The 16,889-nt window shown below is 44.0% G+C and overlaps 1 protein-coding gene across 1 annotated transcript; it reads left to right on the top strand.

Annotated features, from left to right (window-relative positions):
- Window positions 1-2,537: 2,537 nt before the first annotated feature.
- Window positions 2,538-16,137, top strand: FRRS1L (ferric chelate reductase 1 like). The gene is made up of 5 exons (XM_055706045.1): window positions 2,538-6,056; window positions 7,854-7,938; window positions 8,465-8,603; window positions 11,795-12,041; window positions 12,514-16,137. Exons 1-5 carry the CDS (start codon window positions 5,849-5,851, stop codon window positions 12,684-12,686), a joined length of 852 nt encoding a protein of 283 aa, XP_055562020.1. The 5' UTR covers window positions 2,538-5,848; the 3' UTR covers window positions 12,687-16,137.
- The last annotated feature ends 752 nt before the right edge of the window (window positions 16,138-16,889 follow it).

Below are 16,889 nucleotides of genomic sequence, written 5' to 3' on the forward strand. Positions count from 1 at the left end.
GCCACCCGGGTGACAGGGGACGTGCCTTTAGGTACTGATGCGCAAAGAGGGCAGCTTGAGACAGCAGCCGGAGTTTGTGCTGGAATTTGTGCCGGAGTTTCCCTGCAGCACTGTGTAACTCGCTCGAGTGCCCCAGAAGCCGGTGCCTCCCGGTCATTTGCCGCACGCCTTGCTCAGCCCACCCCTCTGACGGCTGGCGCCCCCCGGCCGGTCTGCCCGTGCTCGGGGACCAGAGAGGTGGGGATGCGCAGGGACCACCCCGGCTGCCTCGTGTTCCCCGGCCTCGCCGTCACCTTTCGGGCTCCCGACCGGGCCCGGCCGCCCGGGAGCGCCCCTCGGCCCCGCTCCGGTCGGCGGCCGCGGGAAGCCCTGTCCGCCGCCCGCCGCCTGGGCGCGGGTTTCCCGGGGCGGCCGCGGACGGCGGTGCCGCGCCCCGGGGAGCGGCCGGGGGCAGCGGCCGGGACCCCCCGGCGGGGGAAGGGCACGGCGGGCGCAGCTCCCTGCGCTTTCCCGGCTGCGTCGTCCTCCGGGCGGGGGTGTGTGCGGGGGGAGCTCGCCCCTTTCTCCCCCACCGCTTCTCTCACCCCCCCCGCTCTCCTTCGCCCCCTCCTCAAAATAACGCAGCCACACTCGCAGCTGTAACGCGGCGCGTTACCGCGCTTGCGGGGAGAGCGGGCGCCTTGCGCCCCGGGCCCCGGCGGGTGCGGGGGAGGCGCTGGGGGGCTCGGCCGGGGCAGCCGGGGTGCCCAGTCCAGAGCCAGGCTGGGAGCTCCCCTTGGAGCCAGGAGCCTGGGGCTGCCCCTCACCTGGGCTCCAGCGCCCCCGGGACAAAGAGAAAACTCTCCTAAGCCAGGAATTTTTCTCTGGGCTGTCTGAAGCGGAGTATCCCCCCCTCCTGTTGCTTTTCCCCGGGAGGGGACAAGGGACCTGCGGACCCCGGTCCCTTGGCAGGGGCTGCCTCAGTGATGACGTATAGAAAGTAACTTGACTGCAGAGGAGCAAGCCAGTAGGGGCTTCTCTGCTGATCTCTCCTGCCTGCTTATATTCACCTGGAAGATAAGGGTGTTGTTGTTGTTATTATTATTATTGTTGTTGTTGTTGTTATTATCATCATCCTTATCATTATTACTACTACTACTATTATTATTACTATCATTATTTAGACTCAGAGGTATCTGGGTTGGAGAAAGGCTGTTTTAAATGACTGTTTTCCAACAGGCAAACTTACAGAACTTTTATCGTAACCTTCAGGTGGAGTCTCACGAGGAAAAGGGTTTTCTCTTCTTTCTTATTTCTGAGTTCTTAACTAATTAGGATGAAATGACATTGTCAAACACAAAATTAATTGAATTCTGCCAGTACTGTTTAAACTCTTTAAAACATTCCTACCTAAATGAGCTCCTTGCTAATAAGAGCTGAATTTTTCAGCTTTCCAGGCCAATTTTTGCACAATAAGTAAATGGTATTTATGCACAGGGAGGCCTTAATGTAATGCCCTCTATTGCGAGTTCTAATAAAAGACTGCTCTGTTTCGGCTCCTTATTAGAATAACACTATAAATAACCTCTTTGTAACAAGGACTTTTTAAGAAATGTGAAAACTTTTGTTCCAAAATCTCCTGGTGCACATTGTGCCACCATCTGGCAGATCTGGCTTTCAGGGCAGGTACACCTCCCAGCACTGCATTCATGCTGGGGTAGCAAAGATTGCCAGAGGTAAAAAAATGCAGTCTTGGAAGAAAAGACATAAGCTGCCGAATGTAAACCAACACACACACACACACAAACCACACAGTTTTAATATACCTTGGGAAGGGTCCATAGTGCTTATTAAAGCAAAACTCTTGCTGATTCACTGTCTAAGATTGGTGGACTTAGTCTTTACATTGGTGTAGGTTATGCTTGTGGAAAAGAGCTTGAGGACATTGCTTTTTTCTTACATTAGATTAATTCTAAAGAAAGCATGCTGTTGTGAGCAGTATTGGCTGCAGAGGCACGATTGCCCTTGGAGTAAGACCAGATACATAACTCAATGGTAGGAGGAAAAGAAAGATTTACCAGGGCTAAGCAAAAAAATATCAAATGATCTAATGCAGTTTTTGTTTGGACGATAACATATTTAGAGTTCCTATTTTCTTGCCTTTCTCCAGAAGACCAGAAGCAGTACCATACCTCTAAAAAGCTCACTCATCTCTTTGTTTAGAAGCTTTCAGAAATAGCACACATATTTTTCCTCCATAGTGTTTTGTTTTTTCTAAGGCAATCACTTAGTTTTTACTTTTCGTACGGGAGACATTCTTAATGAATTGGCATTTGACATTTTTTCCTGAGTCAATCAGTTTTGTACATTGTGAAAAAGCTCTGCTTGCAAGAAACTTCTAGCATATTTTTTTCACATATCTTTGTCTAAGTAACTAACACAGCAAGCATATTTCTATAGGCACATGTAGAGCATGAGATGAATGACTATTAATTAAATCAAAGTGATTTCTCTATTTCTAAAATATTTATTGTTGATTAATACAGGAAAGACCAAGATAAATTACTGGTAGTGTAGATACATTCACTGTATTGAACAATGTTATAGTAATAGTTTGAGAAAACTGCGTATGAATTAAAAATTCTGGTTCAATTTGTTGTACAAAAACTGCTGTCTCAGGAGTTTTGTTAGTCAACACTGGTGGATACATACTGCTTTTTAAATACACATGGATTTGATGGAAAGAACCAGGAGCACTAAACTTCATGGAGCTGTTCCTGAGGCATGGCTATGCTGAGGGAGTAGCTGGGAAGAGGCAGGGCAGTATGAACTTCACCAGCTTTGGCTTTTTGGAGTGAACTGGGAATAGCAATAACTTATCAAGAGCTGAGTAAGGAAGCTGAGCCTCTTATAAGAGGACTAGCAAATGGAGAAAACCCTCCAAATCATGCACAGAAGCAGAAAAGCAACTAGACTGAGCAGGATCCAGCCTAATTTGCCATAGCAGTGGGGGCAAAACTTGTTTGTTGTGCATGGTCCCTAAGGAAGAGTGGGCACAGAGAATGCTGTATTAGGGCTTTCTGTAGCCTAATGGTCTGCCAGCATCACTGGCCTTTCCCCACTCCTCTCTTCATTAGTCAGGCCATGCTCTTAAACGACTAGTGAGGTTTTACCCTCTTACCCCCCAGCATGGGAGCTGCAGCCACTCCTGAATATTGCAATTAGAGACTCCAAGACAAGATTTCTTTCCTGTCTGTTATACAAACCACTACTTATTCCTGAAGCTTTCATTTCTAGTCCAAGTGCCCCGAAAAGCATGAGCCTCCAGTTAAAAGGTGTACTTTGAGTAACAAACAGAGCGATAAGAGAAGGCAGGGTGGGTTCAAGGGATGGCTGGGGATAATCCCAGTCTCAATTTTGGTAAGACACTGCTAGTCTGAGTGCCAGCACCAGAGAATTGCCCAAGCTAGGGCAATTAATCATGCAGTGAATTTGACTGCTGGATTCACCTGAGGCAGGAGGTAATTGCACAAGAAGTGGTAGAAATGACCACATCTCTAATTCGCTAAAAGCAAGAAGACTCCTGCTTTCAGAGGATGGTGATGCTGAAGCCTTCCAACCCAAGGTTCCCACAGGGCATGTGTACACCCCACCTAAGAAAGGTGCTACCAGCATGTACAGGCTGTGAAATACAGCATTCAGAAATTTTAGGATTAATGCTGCTCATGCAACTGCAGTGTGGACAACTTCTGCTAATGCTTTTTTTGATGGCTGCCTCAACTGCTTGGTCCCATAAGGATCTTCCCTGCAGAACTGCTGCTGCATAGGCAGTGCTGTTAGTTGCCACATAGACCTTCCTGTCTGCTGAAAACTGCAGGTACTCATTAGCACTCCACCAGCAGCAATAAGATGTTGCTTCTTATAAGCAATCCATTTTTGTACAACCTTCAGGCAAACACAAGAGGTTCTGCTAAGGAAAAAAATGCATCTAAAGTATTTTAATTTTTAACAATTTACTAGGAGGGAGGCACTTGTAATAGGGTCAGTCTTTTAGCCGTATCTTCTTCACCTTAGGAAATCAGTGCAGCTCCACTGTAATCACAGACAGTTATCTTAGCTGTCAGGTTTAAAATGATAGCTGTCATGTAGGTACAAACAATACATGATAAATATCCTAAGTGTTTACTATGACTGTGAAGCATTGCCTGTATTGCAGTGTGCTAAAGTCTGTTTCCAGGGAAGAAAAACCAGCATGCAGCTGACAGCTGTTCCCTCACTCAGCAAATGCTTCTTCACAGGCATCACAACCCTCAGCTAGCTATTTCAAAAAGGAGACAGGAGGCCTTCATCAGAGTGTATTATTGCCAGAAAGAATAAGCTGCAGCCTTGTTTTCCTGTTAGCTTGATTTATAAGGGTTTTTCTATTGCCATTTGTTTGCCTGTTTTCCACTTGGTCAAGTTTGCCAAGCTCAGCGAGGTGGGAAAAAGGGACTCGTTATTTTGCACTTGAGCTTGGTGTTGCTCTCGCATAGGTTTTTCCACACGATACTATGGAACATGTTGAATTTGCATGCAATCGAAATTGCTTCTGCAACTTCTTTTTTACTTCTGTGTGGCTGGTCCTCTATTTGCAGTGAGATAGGACGCTACTCCACCAGACTAAAGCAGGAGACATGAATTAACGCCCTCCATTCGATGTGGCTGAGCACACTCGGGTATTACAAGCAATGGCTCAGCCCAAGGGAATGAACTTCTTCCTAATGCAGCCTAGGTCTCGGGCAGTCTCAGTGGCCCATCAAAAAGTAAGTCGGTTGAGTCACTGATACTAAAAAAAAAAAAGAGATTTAAACTGAAGGCTATTTTAATTCTCAGAATATTGCCAACCGCTGCGTCTTCTTCTCTTTCCCTCCCTCCCCGCTGGTGTTTTGCTTCCAGACTCTCAGAGGAGGGAGTGTAACCATGCATAACAAAACAAAAAAGAAATTACAGTTATAAACAGAAGATAGCAACCCAAACACGAGAAAAGAGCCACTTTAGCGAACGCGGGTGATGAACGGTCATTGCTCCTCCATCAACCCAGAGACATCACGGCACAGCGAGAACGCAAAGGTCTCCTCAACGCCTAGCTGCGCGTCCAGCCACACTCAGGAGAGCCCAAGCAAACCGTGGGGGCTCGAGCTGGGCTCTCTCAGTCCTGCCGGGTTTTCAGCACGTTTGTACCGCTGCAGTGCCACTGCAAAAAATACAAAGCAAGAGCGCGCGCTCAGATGGCAAACGCTCCCCAGCGTGGCGTTTTACCTGAAACGAATGTTAAGTCGCGCTGTGCCTTCAGTCCTGTCCCAGGAGTCATTAAAAATAAAAAGATAAGAGAAGTTCGCCCAGCAGTTGCCGAGCGGGATTTACCACGTCCTCTTGAAGCACACGCTGAGAGGTGCTGGTGAATCGAGGCCGGGGGGCGGCCGGGACCGGCCTGGCACTGCCCCCCAGCCGCGCCTCGGCCTGCGGGAGGGGGTGTCCCAGCGGGGGTCGCTGCCGGGCGGGGGGCAGGGGAGGGCGGCCGCCGGCCCAAGGCCACAGCGCGGCTCCGGCCGCGGCCCCGCCGCGGGGCTCGGCAGCGCGGGGCGTGTGCTGGGGCCGGGGGCGCCCCGCTCGCCCGCACGGCCCGGCGCTCACACCGCCCCCCCGCCTCTCCCCCCGGGCACCCCCCCGCCCCCCGCCGCGGTCCCTCCGGCACCGCCCGGCCCCGGGGCCGGCTTCCCCCCTCCGCCTCCCCCGTTCCGCCGGCGGCGGCGGCGGCGCAGGAGCCCGCGGGCGGCCGCGCAGGAGGCGCGCTCGGGCGCCGCCGCCTCCCCGCCCCGCCGCCGCCGCCATGGCGGTGCGGAGCCGCGGCGCTTGGCGGCGGCTCCTGCTGCTGCTGCTCCTGGCCGGCTCCGCCGCCAGCCCGGCGGAGGAGGGCGGCGGGCGGCGGGAGGCGGGCGGCGGGGAGCACGGCGAGGAGGCGGCGCGGCCTCACCACGACTCCTCGTACGGCACCTTTGCCAGCGAGTTCTACGACCTGCGCTACCTCTCCGAGGAGGGTGCGGCGGCCGGGGCCAGGCGGGGCGCGGCGGCCGGCGGGGCGAGCCCGGCGCGGGGAGGGAGGGGGGGAGGCCGGGCCGGGCCGGGCCGGGCCGGGCGGCTGGTGGCGGCCCGGCGGGCGAGCGGCGGCGGCGTTGGCGTTCAGCACGAAGGCCAGCGCCCGCCGCCATCTTCCGCCCGCCGCCGCCGCCCGGGCGGCCTCTGGCCCTGCCGGCCTCCAGCCGTGCCGCTCGGGGCCCGGGCGCGGGCGCGGGGGGAGCCCCGGGTGCCCTGCCCGACGACCGGACCCCCGCAGGGCTGGCGCCTGTCTCCCTCCGGGCCGCGGCGCGGCGGCACCCCGGGGCCCGGGCGTCTCCCCCAGGCGGGGGCCGGGCAGCCCGCTCTGGCGGCAGGGCCGGGGGCCGCGGGGGGCGGCAGGAGCCCGGCAGGGGACCGGGGGTCCCGGCTCCGTCCTCGTCCCGCTGAGCGCGGCCGGCCGGCGGGGGTTCGCCTTCCGAGGTGCAAAGCCCCTGGCGAACAGCCGTCCGGACCGCGCACTTAAGAGGAGTCCTGGTGTTTGTGGGTCTCGCAGTGTCGCGTGATGCCCCAAGTAGTAAGCAGCACGGTAGTCGCGGATTTTGGGGTGGTTTTTTGAATTTACAAATGGCAGAATGTTAAAACTCTGAGTTTGTGGCTAGGCTGCATTGAAAAGCAGTTGTTTGATGCATTTGGAAAAAAGGGAGGAAGAGAGAAGATAGGATGTCCTGTGACCAGGCTTCCAGTGGTGCTCCGCTGCCAGCTGCTGTGAAATTTGGCCAACTTAATGCGTTTAATTTGGGTGATTTACCCAGGCCCCTGATACAGATAATGGAGGCTCTAATTTGCAGTTTACAACGCGGCATTCTCAGAAATCTAGGAAAGCAGATCAATGGCTCCCAAATGCCTAAAGCTGTGCAGGTTAAACGCTTGTTTGCAGATGCCGTAACTGATCACAGTGTTTGTTTCCAATTTTAATGAAGCACTTCCAGTGGACTTTCTGGTTTCATAACTAGCACTTTGGTTTTCAGTTGGCTAAGTAAGAGAATGTCCTATTAAAATGTCTGTGTTCATGCGACAGACACAGACTTCTACCGGCCAAGACAGAAGTCTGTTGCAAACGTCTGCACTTTCTCTTTGGGGTTATTATACAGCAGACAGGGATTGCTTGGAATCATAACTCTCATTGTCCAGCCTTTCTGGGTCTTCTTTCACAAGTGATTGAAGCTTATAACTAGGGGCAATTCCCTGGGTTTTTTTCACCTTTTATTGCAATGTGTGTTTTATTTCACTTCTTAATGGAGGATGTATTACAAGGTCCTTATGGTATCCATTCCTACAGCTCTGAACCTGGTGCCCTGCATTTATACTTAATACTGTCATTTCTGGCTAAGGAGTCAGATTTAGTTCCCTTATGGATTTCCTGAGCGGACTGAGAGTGCACAAAAGGGTAGCTGAGTGGAGATCCCTAATTGTTAAGTGACTGTACTACTCCATGTTCCTGCTGCCTTAAGTTAACTTTTGCCCTTCGTGTAGCAAAGCCATGCTTCTCCCTTCTCGATGAACGTAGGAAACCTGAGAAAATTTTTGTTTTCAGTTATCAGTGTTACTTTGGTACCTGAATCCAGGACCACCTGAGCAAGGGGTTGTGTATGTGACAAAGTAGTCCCTCATCTGAACAGCTTAGTTATCAGCAAAGTAAACTGAAACCCTTTCTCTTTAGTATTACCACTTTTTATTCCTTGTATTTTATTTAGTAATGGTATATTCTGATTATACAGGTTACCCCTTCCCAACTGCTCCTCCTGTGGATCCATTTGCAAAAATCAGAGTGGATGACTGTGGAAAAACCAAGGGTTGCTTCAGGTCAGTCTAAGACTGCAGATACCTTTATCTTTGCAAATGCTGACTGATTGCATTGGAGACTTTGGTAAATGTTCCATATTCATTTTAATAACTTCATTATTTAAGAACATGCTTTGTAGTTATGGTCTATACTATCTGAGGAAACCAGATTATTTAAGGATATACATTTTAGTTATGGACCTACAGTTATGGACCTATGTTATGGACCTATGTTATGGAACTACAGTTATTTCATGTCTCTTATATTTTCATGAAGTACTTACAAAACTAGGGCTAGCAATGTCAAGAGTAATACTGTGTGTAGTTAATTGGTTGCTGTACTGCTCAAATACCATACATTCTTACACAAAAAGAGTAATAATTGTGAACACTTAAGTAATGGTACTTTGTGTATAGCATAATATAATATATTTTACTGCATTATACCAAAATTCAGTCTTTCAGTTTTTTCTTGCAAAGATGTAATTAAATTCCATAGTGGAAAATTGCAAGGAAAAATTTTACATACATTTCCAATTCCATTTAGGTATGGTAAACCTGGATGCAATGCGGAGACTTGTGACTACTTTCTGAGTTACCGTAGAATAGGAGCTGATGTTGAATTTGAGTTGAGTGCTGATACGGATGGCTGGGTGGCAGTGGGATTTTCCTCAGACAAGAAAATGGTAAGACTCATACAGTTATTCGTGTTGACAGTGTGCACACTTTTACGTGCTAGGCTATAAATGGTTTATATTAGGTCTGTGAGAAATGGAGCATATAAGGGAAAACTGACCTGCTGAAAAGGAAGCACCATTTGGTAGCTACCCTGAGAGCAGAAGCCAGGCCTACTGCCTCCCAGAAAACTGCCTCATCCTTCCTAACGTGTCCTCTCCCTTCTTCTCTGAGAATTACAGGAGTAATTTGGTTCAGCTCTGAATGTTATTAGGTTTTTGTCTTTTTATTAGAAAAGCCCTCAGGGATAAGCCAATTCACATGAGAATGTCCTGTTGCACTTTATAGCAGTGTTACTTGGACAAAAGGCACATCAGAAACTAAACAGCAACTTATTTTAGTCTTCAGTAAATCAGTTGACTTTCAGCAATATAAATATGACTTTGGCTGTTAAATTTTGGAAGTCTTTTTGTTTCTTTCATACCTGTGTATTTGTTGTTCAGGGAAGCCACAAATGTGTGACAAAGTTACTCCTGCTTATTTAAACATGCATATTTCAGAAAGCAGTCTTGTTAAAATTTCTTCTTCCATCTCTCCTGGATTTTATTTGGTTTCAGTTTATGCTTATTCCTGTATTTCTTCATTCAAAAGCTTCATGTTTCATTGTGTCTCAATGAGCAATACAGGAGCATGTAGTGTGTGACTTTCAAAAAACCTGAGCAACAGACAACTTAGGCAAAGATGTTTTGTCTGTGAGCCTGGGTAAAATGTTCAGGATTAAAATGCAGTTCGTAATGTAGGTGTTCATACACAGAAACACTCCTGAGAATATAAACCAATACTGAGCCTATCTCCTAAATTCCCCGTCAAAGGACAGGACTATTTCTTGTACAGTTCTGAGCAGTAGTCTGAAAAAATACAGAATTTGGACGTCCTGGGCTAGGACCCACAAACAGGAATGAAGAAACTCATGCTGACTTAACAGTGTTTTTATCAGAACCAAAATGAGTAATAGAAAGAAAATGTGAGGGTAAGTGCTTTTCATCATTACTATATATGTTTTAACATGACACTGTAAATACAGAAGTGTTTTGTGTCATACAGAACAGTTCACGTGACAAGAAACAGTTCATGTTTTCAGTGTGGTGAGAAACAGTTTTACAGCCAAATTTTGGGACTAGTTTAGATGCCTGGAAATACAAGTACTCAACAGGGTTTTCAAAGCAGCTCAGCACCTTTAATTATTTGGCTCCAAGCTATCAGAGATGGTGTTACCAGTTTGTAACTCTGATCTACCTGCAGTAGACCTCAGGGTCCCATTGCCTGCATCTCATCAGCCACTTGAAAAGCAGATGTTACCTTTTGTCCCAGGCACACCAAGCAGCATATTAAGTCTCAGCTTATTCTAAGAAGAATGAAGTCCAAAGTGTAAAGTTTTGCTTCCAAATTTGCTGCGTATGTGATCTAATGCCCACCAGTCAGCTGGACTAAACCAGCTAGCATCTGTCTTCCTCTCTTGTTCTCCTGCTGACTTCATCCTTTCTCATAACTTCCAGGATGTTTTGGTGTCCTGGGATGCACATGCTCTAATGGTAAAATGACTCTGGGTCAAAACAGCTTAGCTGTGAGAAGTGAGCTGTGCTTTGGAGGCCCTAATCAAAATGGTATGGCCTGGATAGCTACAAGAGTTCAGGGGAAAAAAAAACTATTTTGTGTCCTCAATATATTTTTTTTTTTCCCCCAAAGTCCTGTGACCTATTCTTTGTCTTAAATAACATTATGCTTTTCCACTTGCAGGCTTTTGTGCCTAGGCAGGATTTTGTAATATCATTTTGTTAATTGAGATTCAGAATGCTTTTTACTTTCCTTTTTATTTTTTCCCTCTGTGCAAAACCAGCTTTATTTTTGCCTCATGGTACTTAAGAATGAGAGATTTCTACTCAGAGATACAAAAACTAAACTTGGAAAATAAGTTATGGAGAGCAAGGATAGGCTCAAGACAGAAGCTGGAAAGGTTGCTTGCAGCAGCACCAAGATGCACAAACTATTCAAGCTTGTTTTACGTAGTTGTCCCCCTTTTCCTCACTTTTGGCACATCTTTTACAAATCTAGATAGCAATGTTCTTAGAGAGCTGAAACACACCCTTTTTCTTTCCTTTCCCTATAACAAAGAACTGAGAGATGATCATGCTAGTAAGCATCGTGTCTATCATCAGCATGACATATCAGAAAGGTGAGTATTGGAGAAGTAGGGCCTGCATTTAATATGGCACTGATACCTGTGGCAGTGCTGCTCAGTAAAATGCCATTTGTCCAACTTGGACAGTGTTTTAATGGCTCTTGATACTAAGGCTTCTGTGAGAGAATGCCCCTAAAATTAATGCTAATTCCTGAGTGATACAGTGCTCTACCACTTTGATAGTGACCTTGAGTAACTGAACTGTTCTAGCAACTGGTTTAATATTTCTACAAGTCACCTTTACAAGCAATTGTCTCACACTTCCTTCTGTCCGTTGTTTCTTTGCTTGATTGTAATGCTTGGTGGCTGTTTATGCTATGTGAAGAAGCACATACTGTTACTTTTTTTCTTGTATCTTTTGGTATTCTGTGTTCTGTTAGTACATGCTGATCATTTTTCATTTTCTCTTAAGAGATATAGAAGTGATGGTCCCTTAAGTGAACATGGGAAGAGATTAGAAAAGACAGGCTGTGATTTATTCTGTTATTTTCCCATATTTGGTAGATTAATCTCCTCTGTTATACTAATTTATATTGGTTTTCTGTTCATGATCTGATGCAATGGATTTGGTACATGTCAAGTATTCAAAACTGCTAGTTTTTATGAAGCAGGATCCCAGAACTTCACGAATTATGAAAGAAAACAGCCTTCTGCTACTCAATTAATTATGTGATGTCAGGTTGATATCGTATCTTATAAATATGTTATATCTAATAGATAAAATAACTCTTAGAAAGATCCAAAAGAGGGTTCAGAGATAGTAAGGCTAAGTAAATATTACTGTCTACTTTGTGCTTTTCAATCTGATTGAAGACACATGGTTAGGGAAACAAATACATGTGTATATATAAGTTAGAGAGAAGGAATGAGAGCCCTAGGTCTTGATTGGTTTTTGACGATTAAAATTATATACATGTGGGAAATGCTTTTCTTTTCCTTCTACCAATATTTTTTACCGTGTAGGGAGGAGATGATGTCATGGCTTGTGTTCATGATGATAATGGAAGAGTCCGAATACAGCACTTCTACAATGTCGGTCAGTGGGCTAAAGAAATCCAGAGAAATCCTGCTAGAGATGAAGAAGGGGTTTTTGAAAACAATCGTGTAACATGTCGATTCAAGCGTCCTGTATATGTTCCCCGAGAGGAAACCATCGTAGATCTGCACTTGAGTTGGTACTATCTGTTTGCTTGGGGCCCAGCAATTCAGGGTAAGTTGATATCTGTGTTACTGACAAAACAGAGGTGTCAAAATTGATAAATGTCTTTCAATTACATTATTCTTACTGGAATCTCTTTTTTTAAATGAACTAAAATTCTGGCACCATGAAGCTTGAAAACAGATAAGAAGAAAGAAAAGATAAATAACAGAGTCCTACCTGTTGTGTTCTCTTGGCAATATAGTTATTACCCCTACTCCCCAAAGCTAAATTTAGAAGAACTTCATAACTAGAAGTTCTGAATTCCTTTGAAGGATGTTTATTGTTTATATGAATTTAAGTTGTTTTATTCAGAAGTTTAATTTCAAAAAGCAGAGAAAGAGAAATGACCCTATTCATTGACGGTGTCATATTGCATGCTCCTGTAGGCTTGAAAATTGTTTGGCTGTCTACCTGTTTCTTTGGTAGAGTTATAGAAAAAATGCATCTGACATAATTTCTTTCTGCCCTCTACCTGTTAAAGGTTCTATAACTCGTCATGATATAGACTCACCACCTGTATCAGAGCGTGTTGTCAGTATTTACAAGTATGAAGATATTTTCATGCCATCAGCTGCCTATCAGACCTTCTCGTCTCCATTCTGCTTGCTCCTCATTGTTGCACTGACCTTCTATTTATTGATGGGAACTCCATGACTGATGAAAAATAGCAAGAATTTGTCAGTGGAAGTTTCTCAGGGTGGACGGCTATATGGATGGACAATGCATTTTTCTATTGGAATTTATATCACACCACCATCCTCATCTAGCTGCTTTTGAACATAGTTCACGTCTCAGAAGAGTGAAATAACCATCTCCTTTAAGTGGCAGAGTGGTGACAAATCATTTAAAAATAATCAGTGAACACAGTGAACAAATATTTCCAGTGTTGTAACTACTTGCTTAAAGAAAAGGAGACTTGTAAAATCAATGTTTATGCGTGTGTGTGTCTGTGTGAGTGTTTGGGAGGGGTGTCTGTACATGTGTTTAGGCAAATTTAGTGATGGACATCTTATCAAATAACAAAATTGCCTTCCAAATGGCTCCAAAAAAGCAAATTTGGGAAAACATTATAATGCTGTTTGGTACTTCTGGAGCAGACAGCACAGCTCCAAGTGCAGTTTCTGAACTTAAGATCCGGATACCGACACAGCAGTATAAAGCCTGCCCTTCAGTAATGGACAGTTCTCCCAATTTTTTTTTTTTTTTAATATATATATTTATCAAGGTTTACTTGCTCTAGAATTAGTACTTTCCAAAATTAAACTTGCATAATCAAGCATTAACATGATTTTTTTTTCAATGGAAAATAAGTGATGAATGTCTTCATAATAATAGTGTTTCAATAGCCTCCTTGAATGAAATGGCTACTTCTTTTACAAGTGAGATATAAAGTTATTTAAACAAGGGGAAGGGAGAATACAGTAATGTAAATTCTCCATACATAGGAAAAACCGATGTAAAACATAGAGAACATAGAAGTTCCCAACAAGCCATAGGACATCCTCCCAATCAATTTTTCTCTTTTTATGAAAAAACAGTAATTTTGCTGACATGTAAATATATTTTTAAGCAGTTGTGTAGTAGTATGAAGTAATCTGTTCTTCTGTGTTGTAAGCCTGCGTATCCTGTTCATGTTAAAGATGAATATGGACAGCTGGTGTTAATTTTCAAAGAAATGAAAATATAACTGAGATTATTTGTAAGGAAAGATAGGGATTAATAAGAGCAGGATCTTTAGTTTCATCAAACCATTGCTAAGATGTAGTTACTGTGGAAAATTATGAGCTAAGGAGAAAATACATTAGATTTTTTTATCATCAATAAATATTACAAAGATGAATGCTAAAAATTACAGAACTGGAATTTGTCAAAATGTATTTATGAGCCACAGAATATTATGAAAACTTTGAGTTCCTGTGGAGAATTCCTGTTCTTCACATAATAGGAAGTGTGTGACACAATTCTACATGTAGCGATTAAATGTGCTTAGATAAGGTTGATCATTCACTTCCCAACCTGCATTAAGAGTCTGTTTAGATAGAATTAAAGCTTCAGTTGGGCCAAAGTTCTATGTAACAGAGGACTCTGTAACATAGAATCTGGTAAAGTATGCGATGGACCTCCTTTTTATTCTCGTTGCTGCATAGAGTGTAAAAAGAATAACTAGCTTTGTTGGGTTTGCATCATTATTCACAGACTGAAGTTTGCAGGCTAATTTTCTTTAGGCTCAGCATTCTTCAAACCTGTGCTTAAAGTATGTGAATTAGATTGAAAATTAATTTAACTCCATCACAAACACCTTATCCCTATTTCAAAAGAATTATTGCTTTGTAATAGATATTTTCATTGATGTCTTTAGGGATTTGTTCACTTGAAATTACAGGTCTAGAGTTCAGGACGGGGAAGAGAAATCCAGAATTAAGTGAACTTTAAAAGTGCATATAGTAGCTTTATTTAGTATGAATTCTCTCGAGTTGGATAACCTATTCATCATCTGACGAAATATGTAGGAGAGACCACCTAATAAGGAAGGTCTGCTTTGGTCCACGACGACTGTAAAATTTAGCCTTAAGATTGGCTGAAGCGGATAGCTGAAGCCTGGATAATGAGCTTTCTATTCAGCAACCAGTTGAAGTGAAGAAGTCATTAGGGCAAATTATTTCTTGTTTGTGCTAATTTGTAGGCAGCTGAGATGGTGTAGCTCCTTCTCAGAGATCACAGCTATTTAAAGTAGCCTCAGGATTGTTTTAGTTTATGGCCTTGTATTTGCTATTTTAGTTTCAGCCATTTACTTGATCACCCGCTAAAGGGCTAAGCTAATAACTGAAAGGTACTGAAGTAGGATAGAAACCCATTTTGGCTCCTCTCCTCTTCTCTTCTTTAATGCAGTGCCGGATTTAGGATAGCCCAGCTGGACCTGAGGACAGTGGTATGTTAAAGATGACAATAATAATACCAAGCTAAATGTGCAACACCCATAGAACTGCTTTCCACTTACACGAGTCAGTTGTGTTTAAGTTCAGGCTATAAAGCAACAGCAAATTCAGAGCAGGGGCAGAGCTGCTTAAGGATACATCTGCTGCAAAGTATAAACTGCCTCAGACTTCAGATGTACCCATGTTCTCGGTTAGGGTAAAAAATACATTTATTTTTTTTTCCTCTTTCAGTTTACTTCTCAGTGTGCTGTCTAGTGTTTTTGTCATTGAATTTTCCTCTTGTTGAAGTATTAGCAGAAATGTGCAATTCTATGAAAACTGTCACCCAAGCTTCAAAGTACTTAATTAGCACTAATTAAGTTTTTCTAATCAAATGGGAGGAAATAAAAGGCTACAACAAACAGCAAAGCAATTTAATCTTTGGCATATCAACTGATGGTTGAGAGTTGCTCTTCAGAGTGGGAAAAGCAGAATAAGAGATTCAAGCTGACAAACAAAGAAGGTACAAGTGTTTAGAAATTACCAGTTGGGAAGGAATATGAGAAGGAAAAGGCCGTAAGAGAAATGAAAGAGCTTTAGCTCAATGGTATTTAACTTTGTCTGATACTTGGTAAGTCCTAATATTTTAGTGGACGTAGTAACTTGTCATGGAAGGTATTTTGGTTTTCATCTGGTTTTTAAAATTATTTTTAATATTGAAAAGCAGGATTTATCTATGTTATACAAAGTTACTACAAAGTAACTTTCTTCAAAGTAGTTTTTAAAAGATGATGGCATTTAAAATTGTTTTCTGGATTTTTGTAATTAACAGATACCAACACAAACTAGAGAAAAAGGCCTCCTTTGGGAAAGGAAGCAGACATTTCCTTCTCCAAATGAAATAGTTTTTAGTTTCTTTATGGTGACTACTAGCAAGGAGCTGTTAAAGAACACATTTCCAAAGTGCTTTTATTTTGAGAATTACTTGCTGCAGGGTGACCTAATACAGAAGCACAGAATTTAGAAAGTGCATGTTTACAGTATGGTGTCCTTTGGAAATTTAACTTTGATTATTAATTAGAAAGATAGGACTGCCAAAGACCATAAGATATTAATTAATGTCCTTGAATATGTTCTTTCCATGCAGAACAAAATATAGTTGTGTTCATTGCTTGTTAAATCAACCATAATATCACCTTCTGCTCACTCTGTCCATCTTATCTACAATGTTTTGTACTTAAAGTTTGTAAGTTAGTTGGAGGAGAGATCAACTGCTTGTATTTGTGTCAGTGCCTATTGCAACGGGGCCTTGTTTTTGACTGTAGTATCTGACTGGTCCTGCTACAAATAATAAGCTAGGCCCAAAATAACATTAATAGTAAGTAGGATAGGAAAGGAAGAAAAATAAGTGGAGAGGGCAGTTACTCAGAAATTCATTTTTTTCTTTGCTGGAATCAAATAATTGTATATTTTTATGGATAGTTGAGATACTCCTAGATGCTAATTGACACACCTTACCCCCAAAACCAATCAAAAAAAAAAAAAAAGGCTGAGGTGATTTGATAATGTCATTGCATACAGGCTGATGCTTTCTTCAAAATTATATTATTAGAAGGAAAATTCAGCACTGGAGACCCCAACATGAGAAGGACATGGATCTGTTGGAGCGAGTCCAGAGGAGGGCCACGAAGATGATCAGAGGGCTGCAGCACCTCTCCTATGAAGGCAGGTTGAGAGATTTGGGATTGTTCAGCCCAGAGAAGAGAAGGCTCCAGGCAGACCTTGTAGCTGCCTTCCAGTACCTAAAGGGGCCTACCAGACAGCTGGAGAGGGACTTCTTACAAGGGCATGTAGCGACAGGACAAGGGCGAATGAGTAAACTGAAAGAGGGTAGATTTAATCAGATATTAGGAAGCAACCTGGTCTAGTGGAAGATGCCCCT

The sequence above is a fragment of the Falco cherrug genome, chromosome 3 (assembly GCF_023634085.1).
Source record: "Falco cherrug isolate bFalChe1 chromosome 3, bFalChe1.pri, whole genome shotgun sequence".
NCBI lineage: Eukaryota > Metazoa > Chordata > Aves > Falconiformes > Falconidae > Falco > Falco cherrug.

Bases quoted from the DNA above. Each gene is read 5' to 3' on its own strand.
- FRRS1L (XM_055706045.1), top strand. From the start codon at position 5,849: ATGGCGGTGCGGAGCCGCGGCGCTTGGCGGCGGCTCCTGCTGCTGCTG. The intron at 6,057-7,853 runs GTGCGGCGGCCG...CTGATTATACAG, and splicing joins GCGCTACCTCTCCGAGGAGG to GTTACCCCTTCCCAACTGCT. The intron at 12,042-12,513 runs GTAAGTTGATAT...TACCTGTTAAAG, and splicing joins TTGGGGCCCAGCAATTCAGG to GTTCTATAACTCGTCATGAT.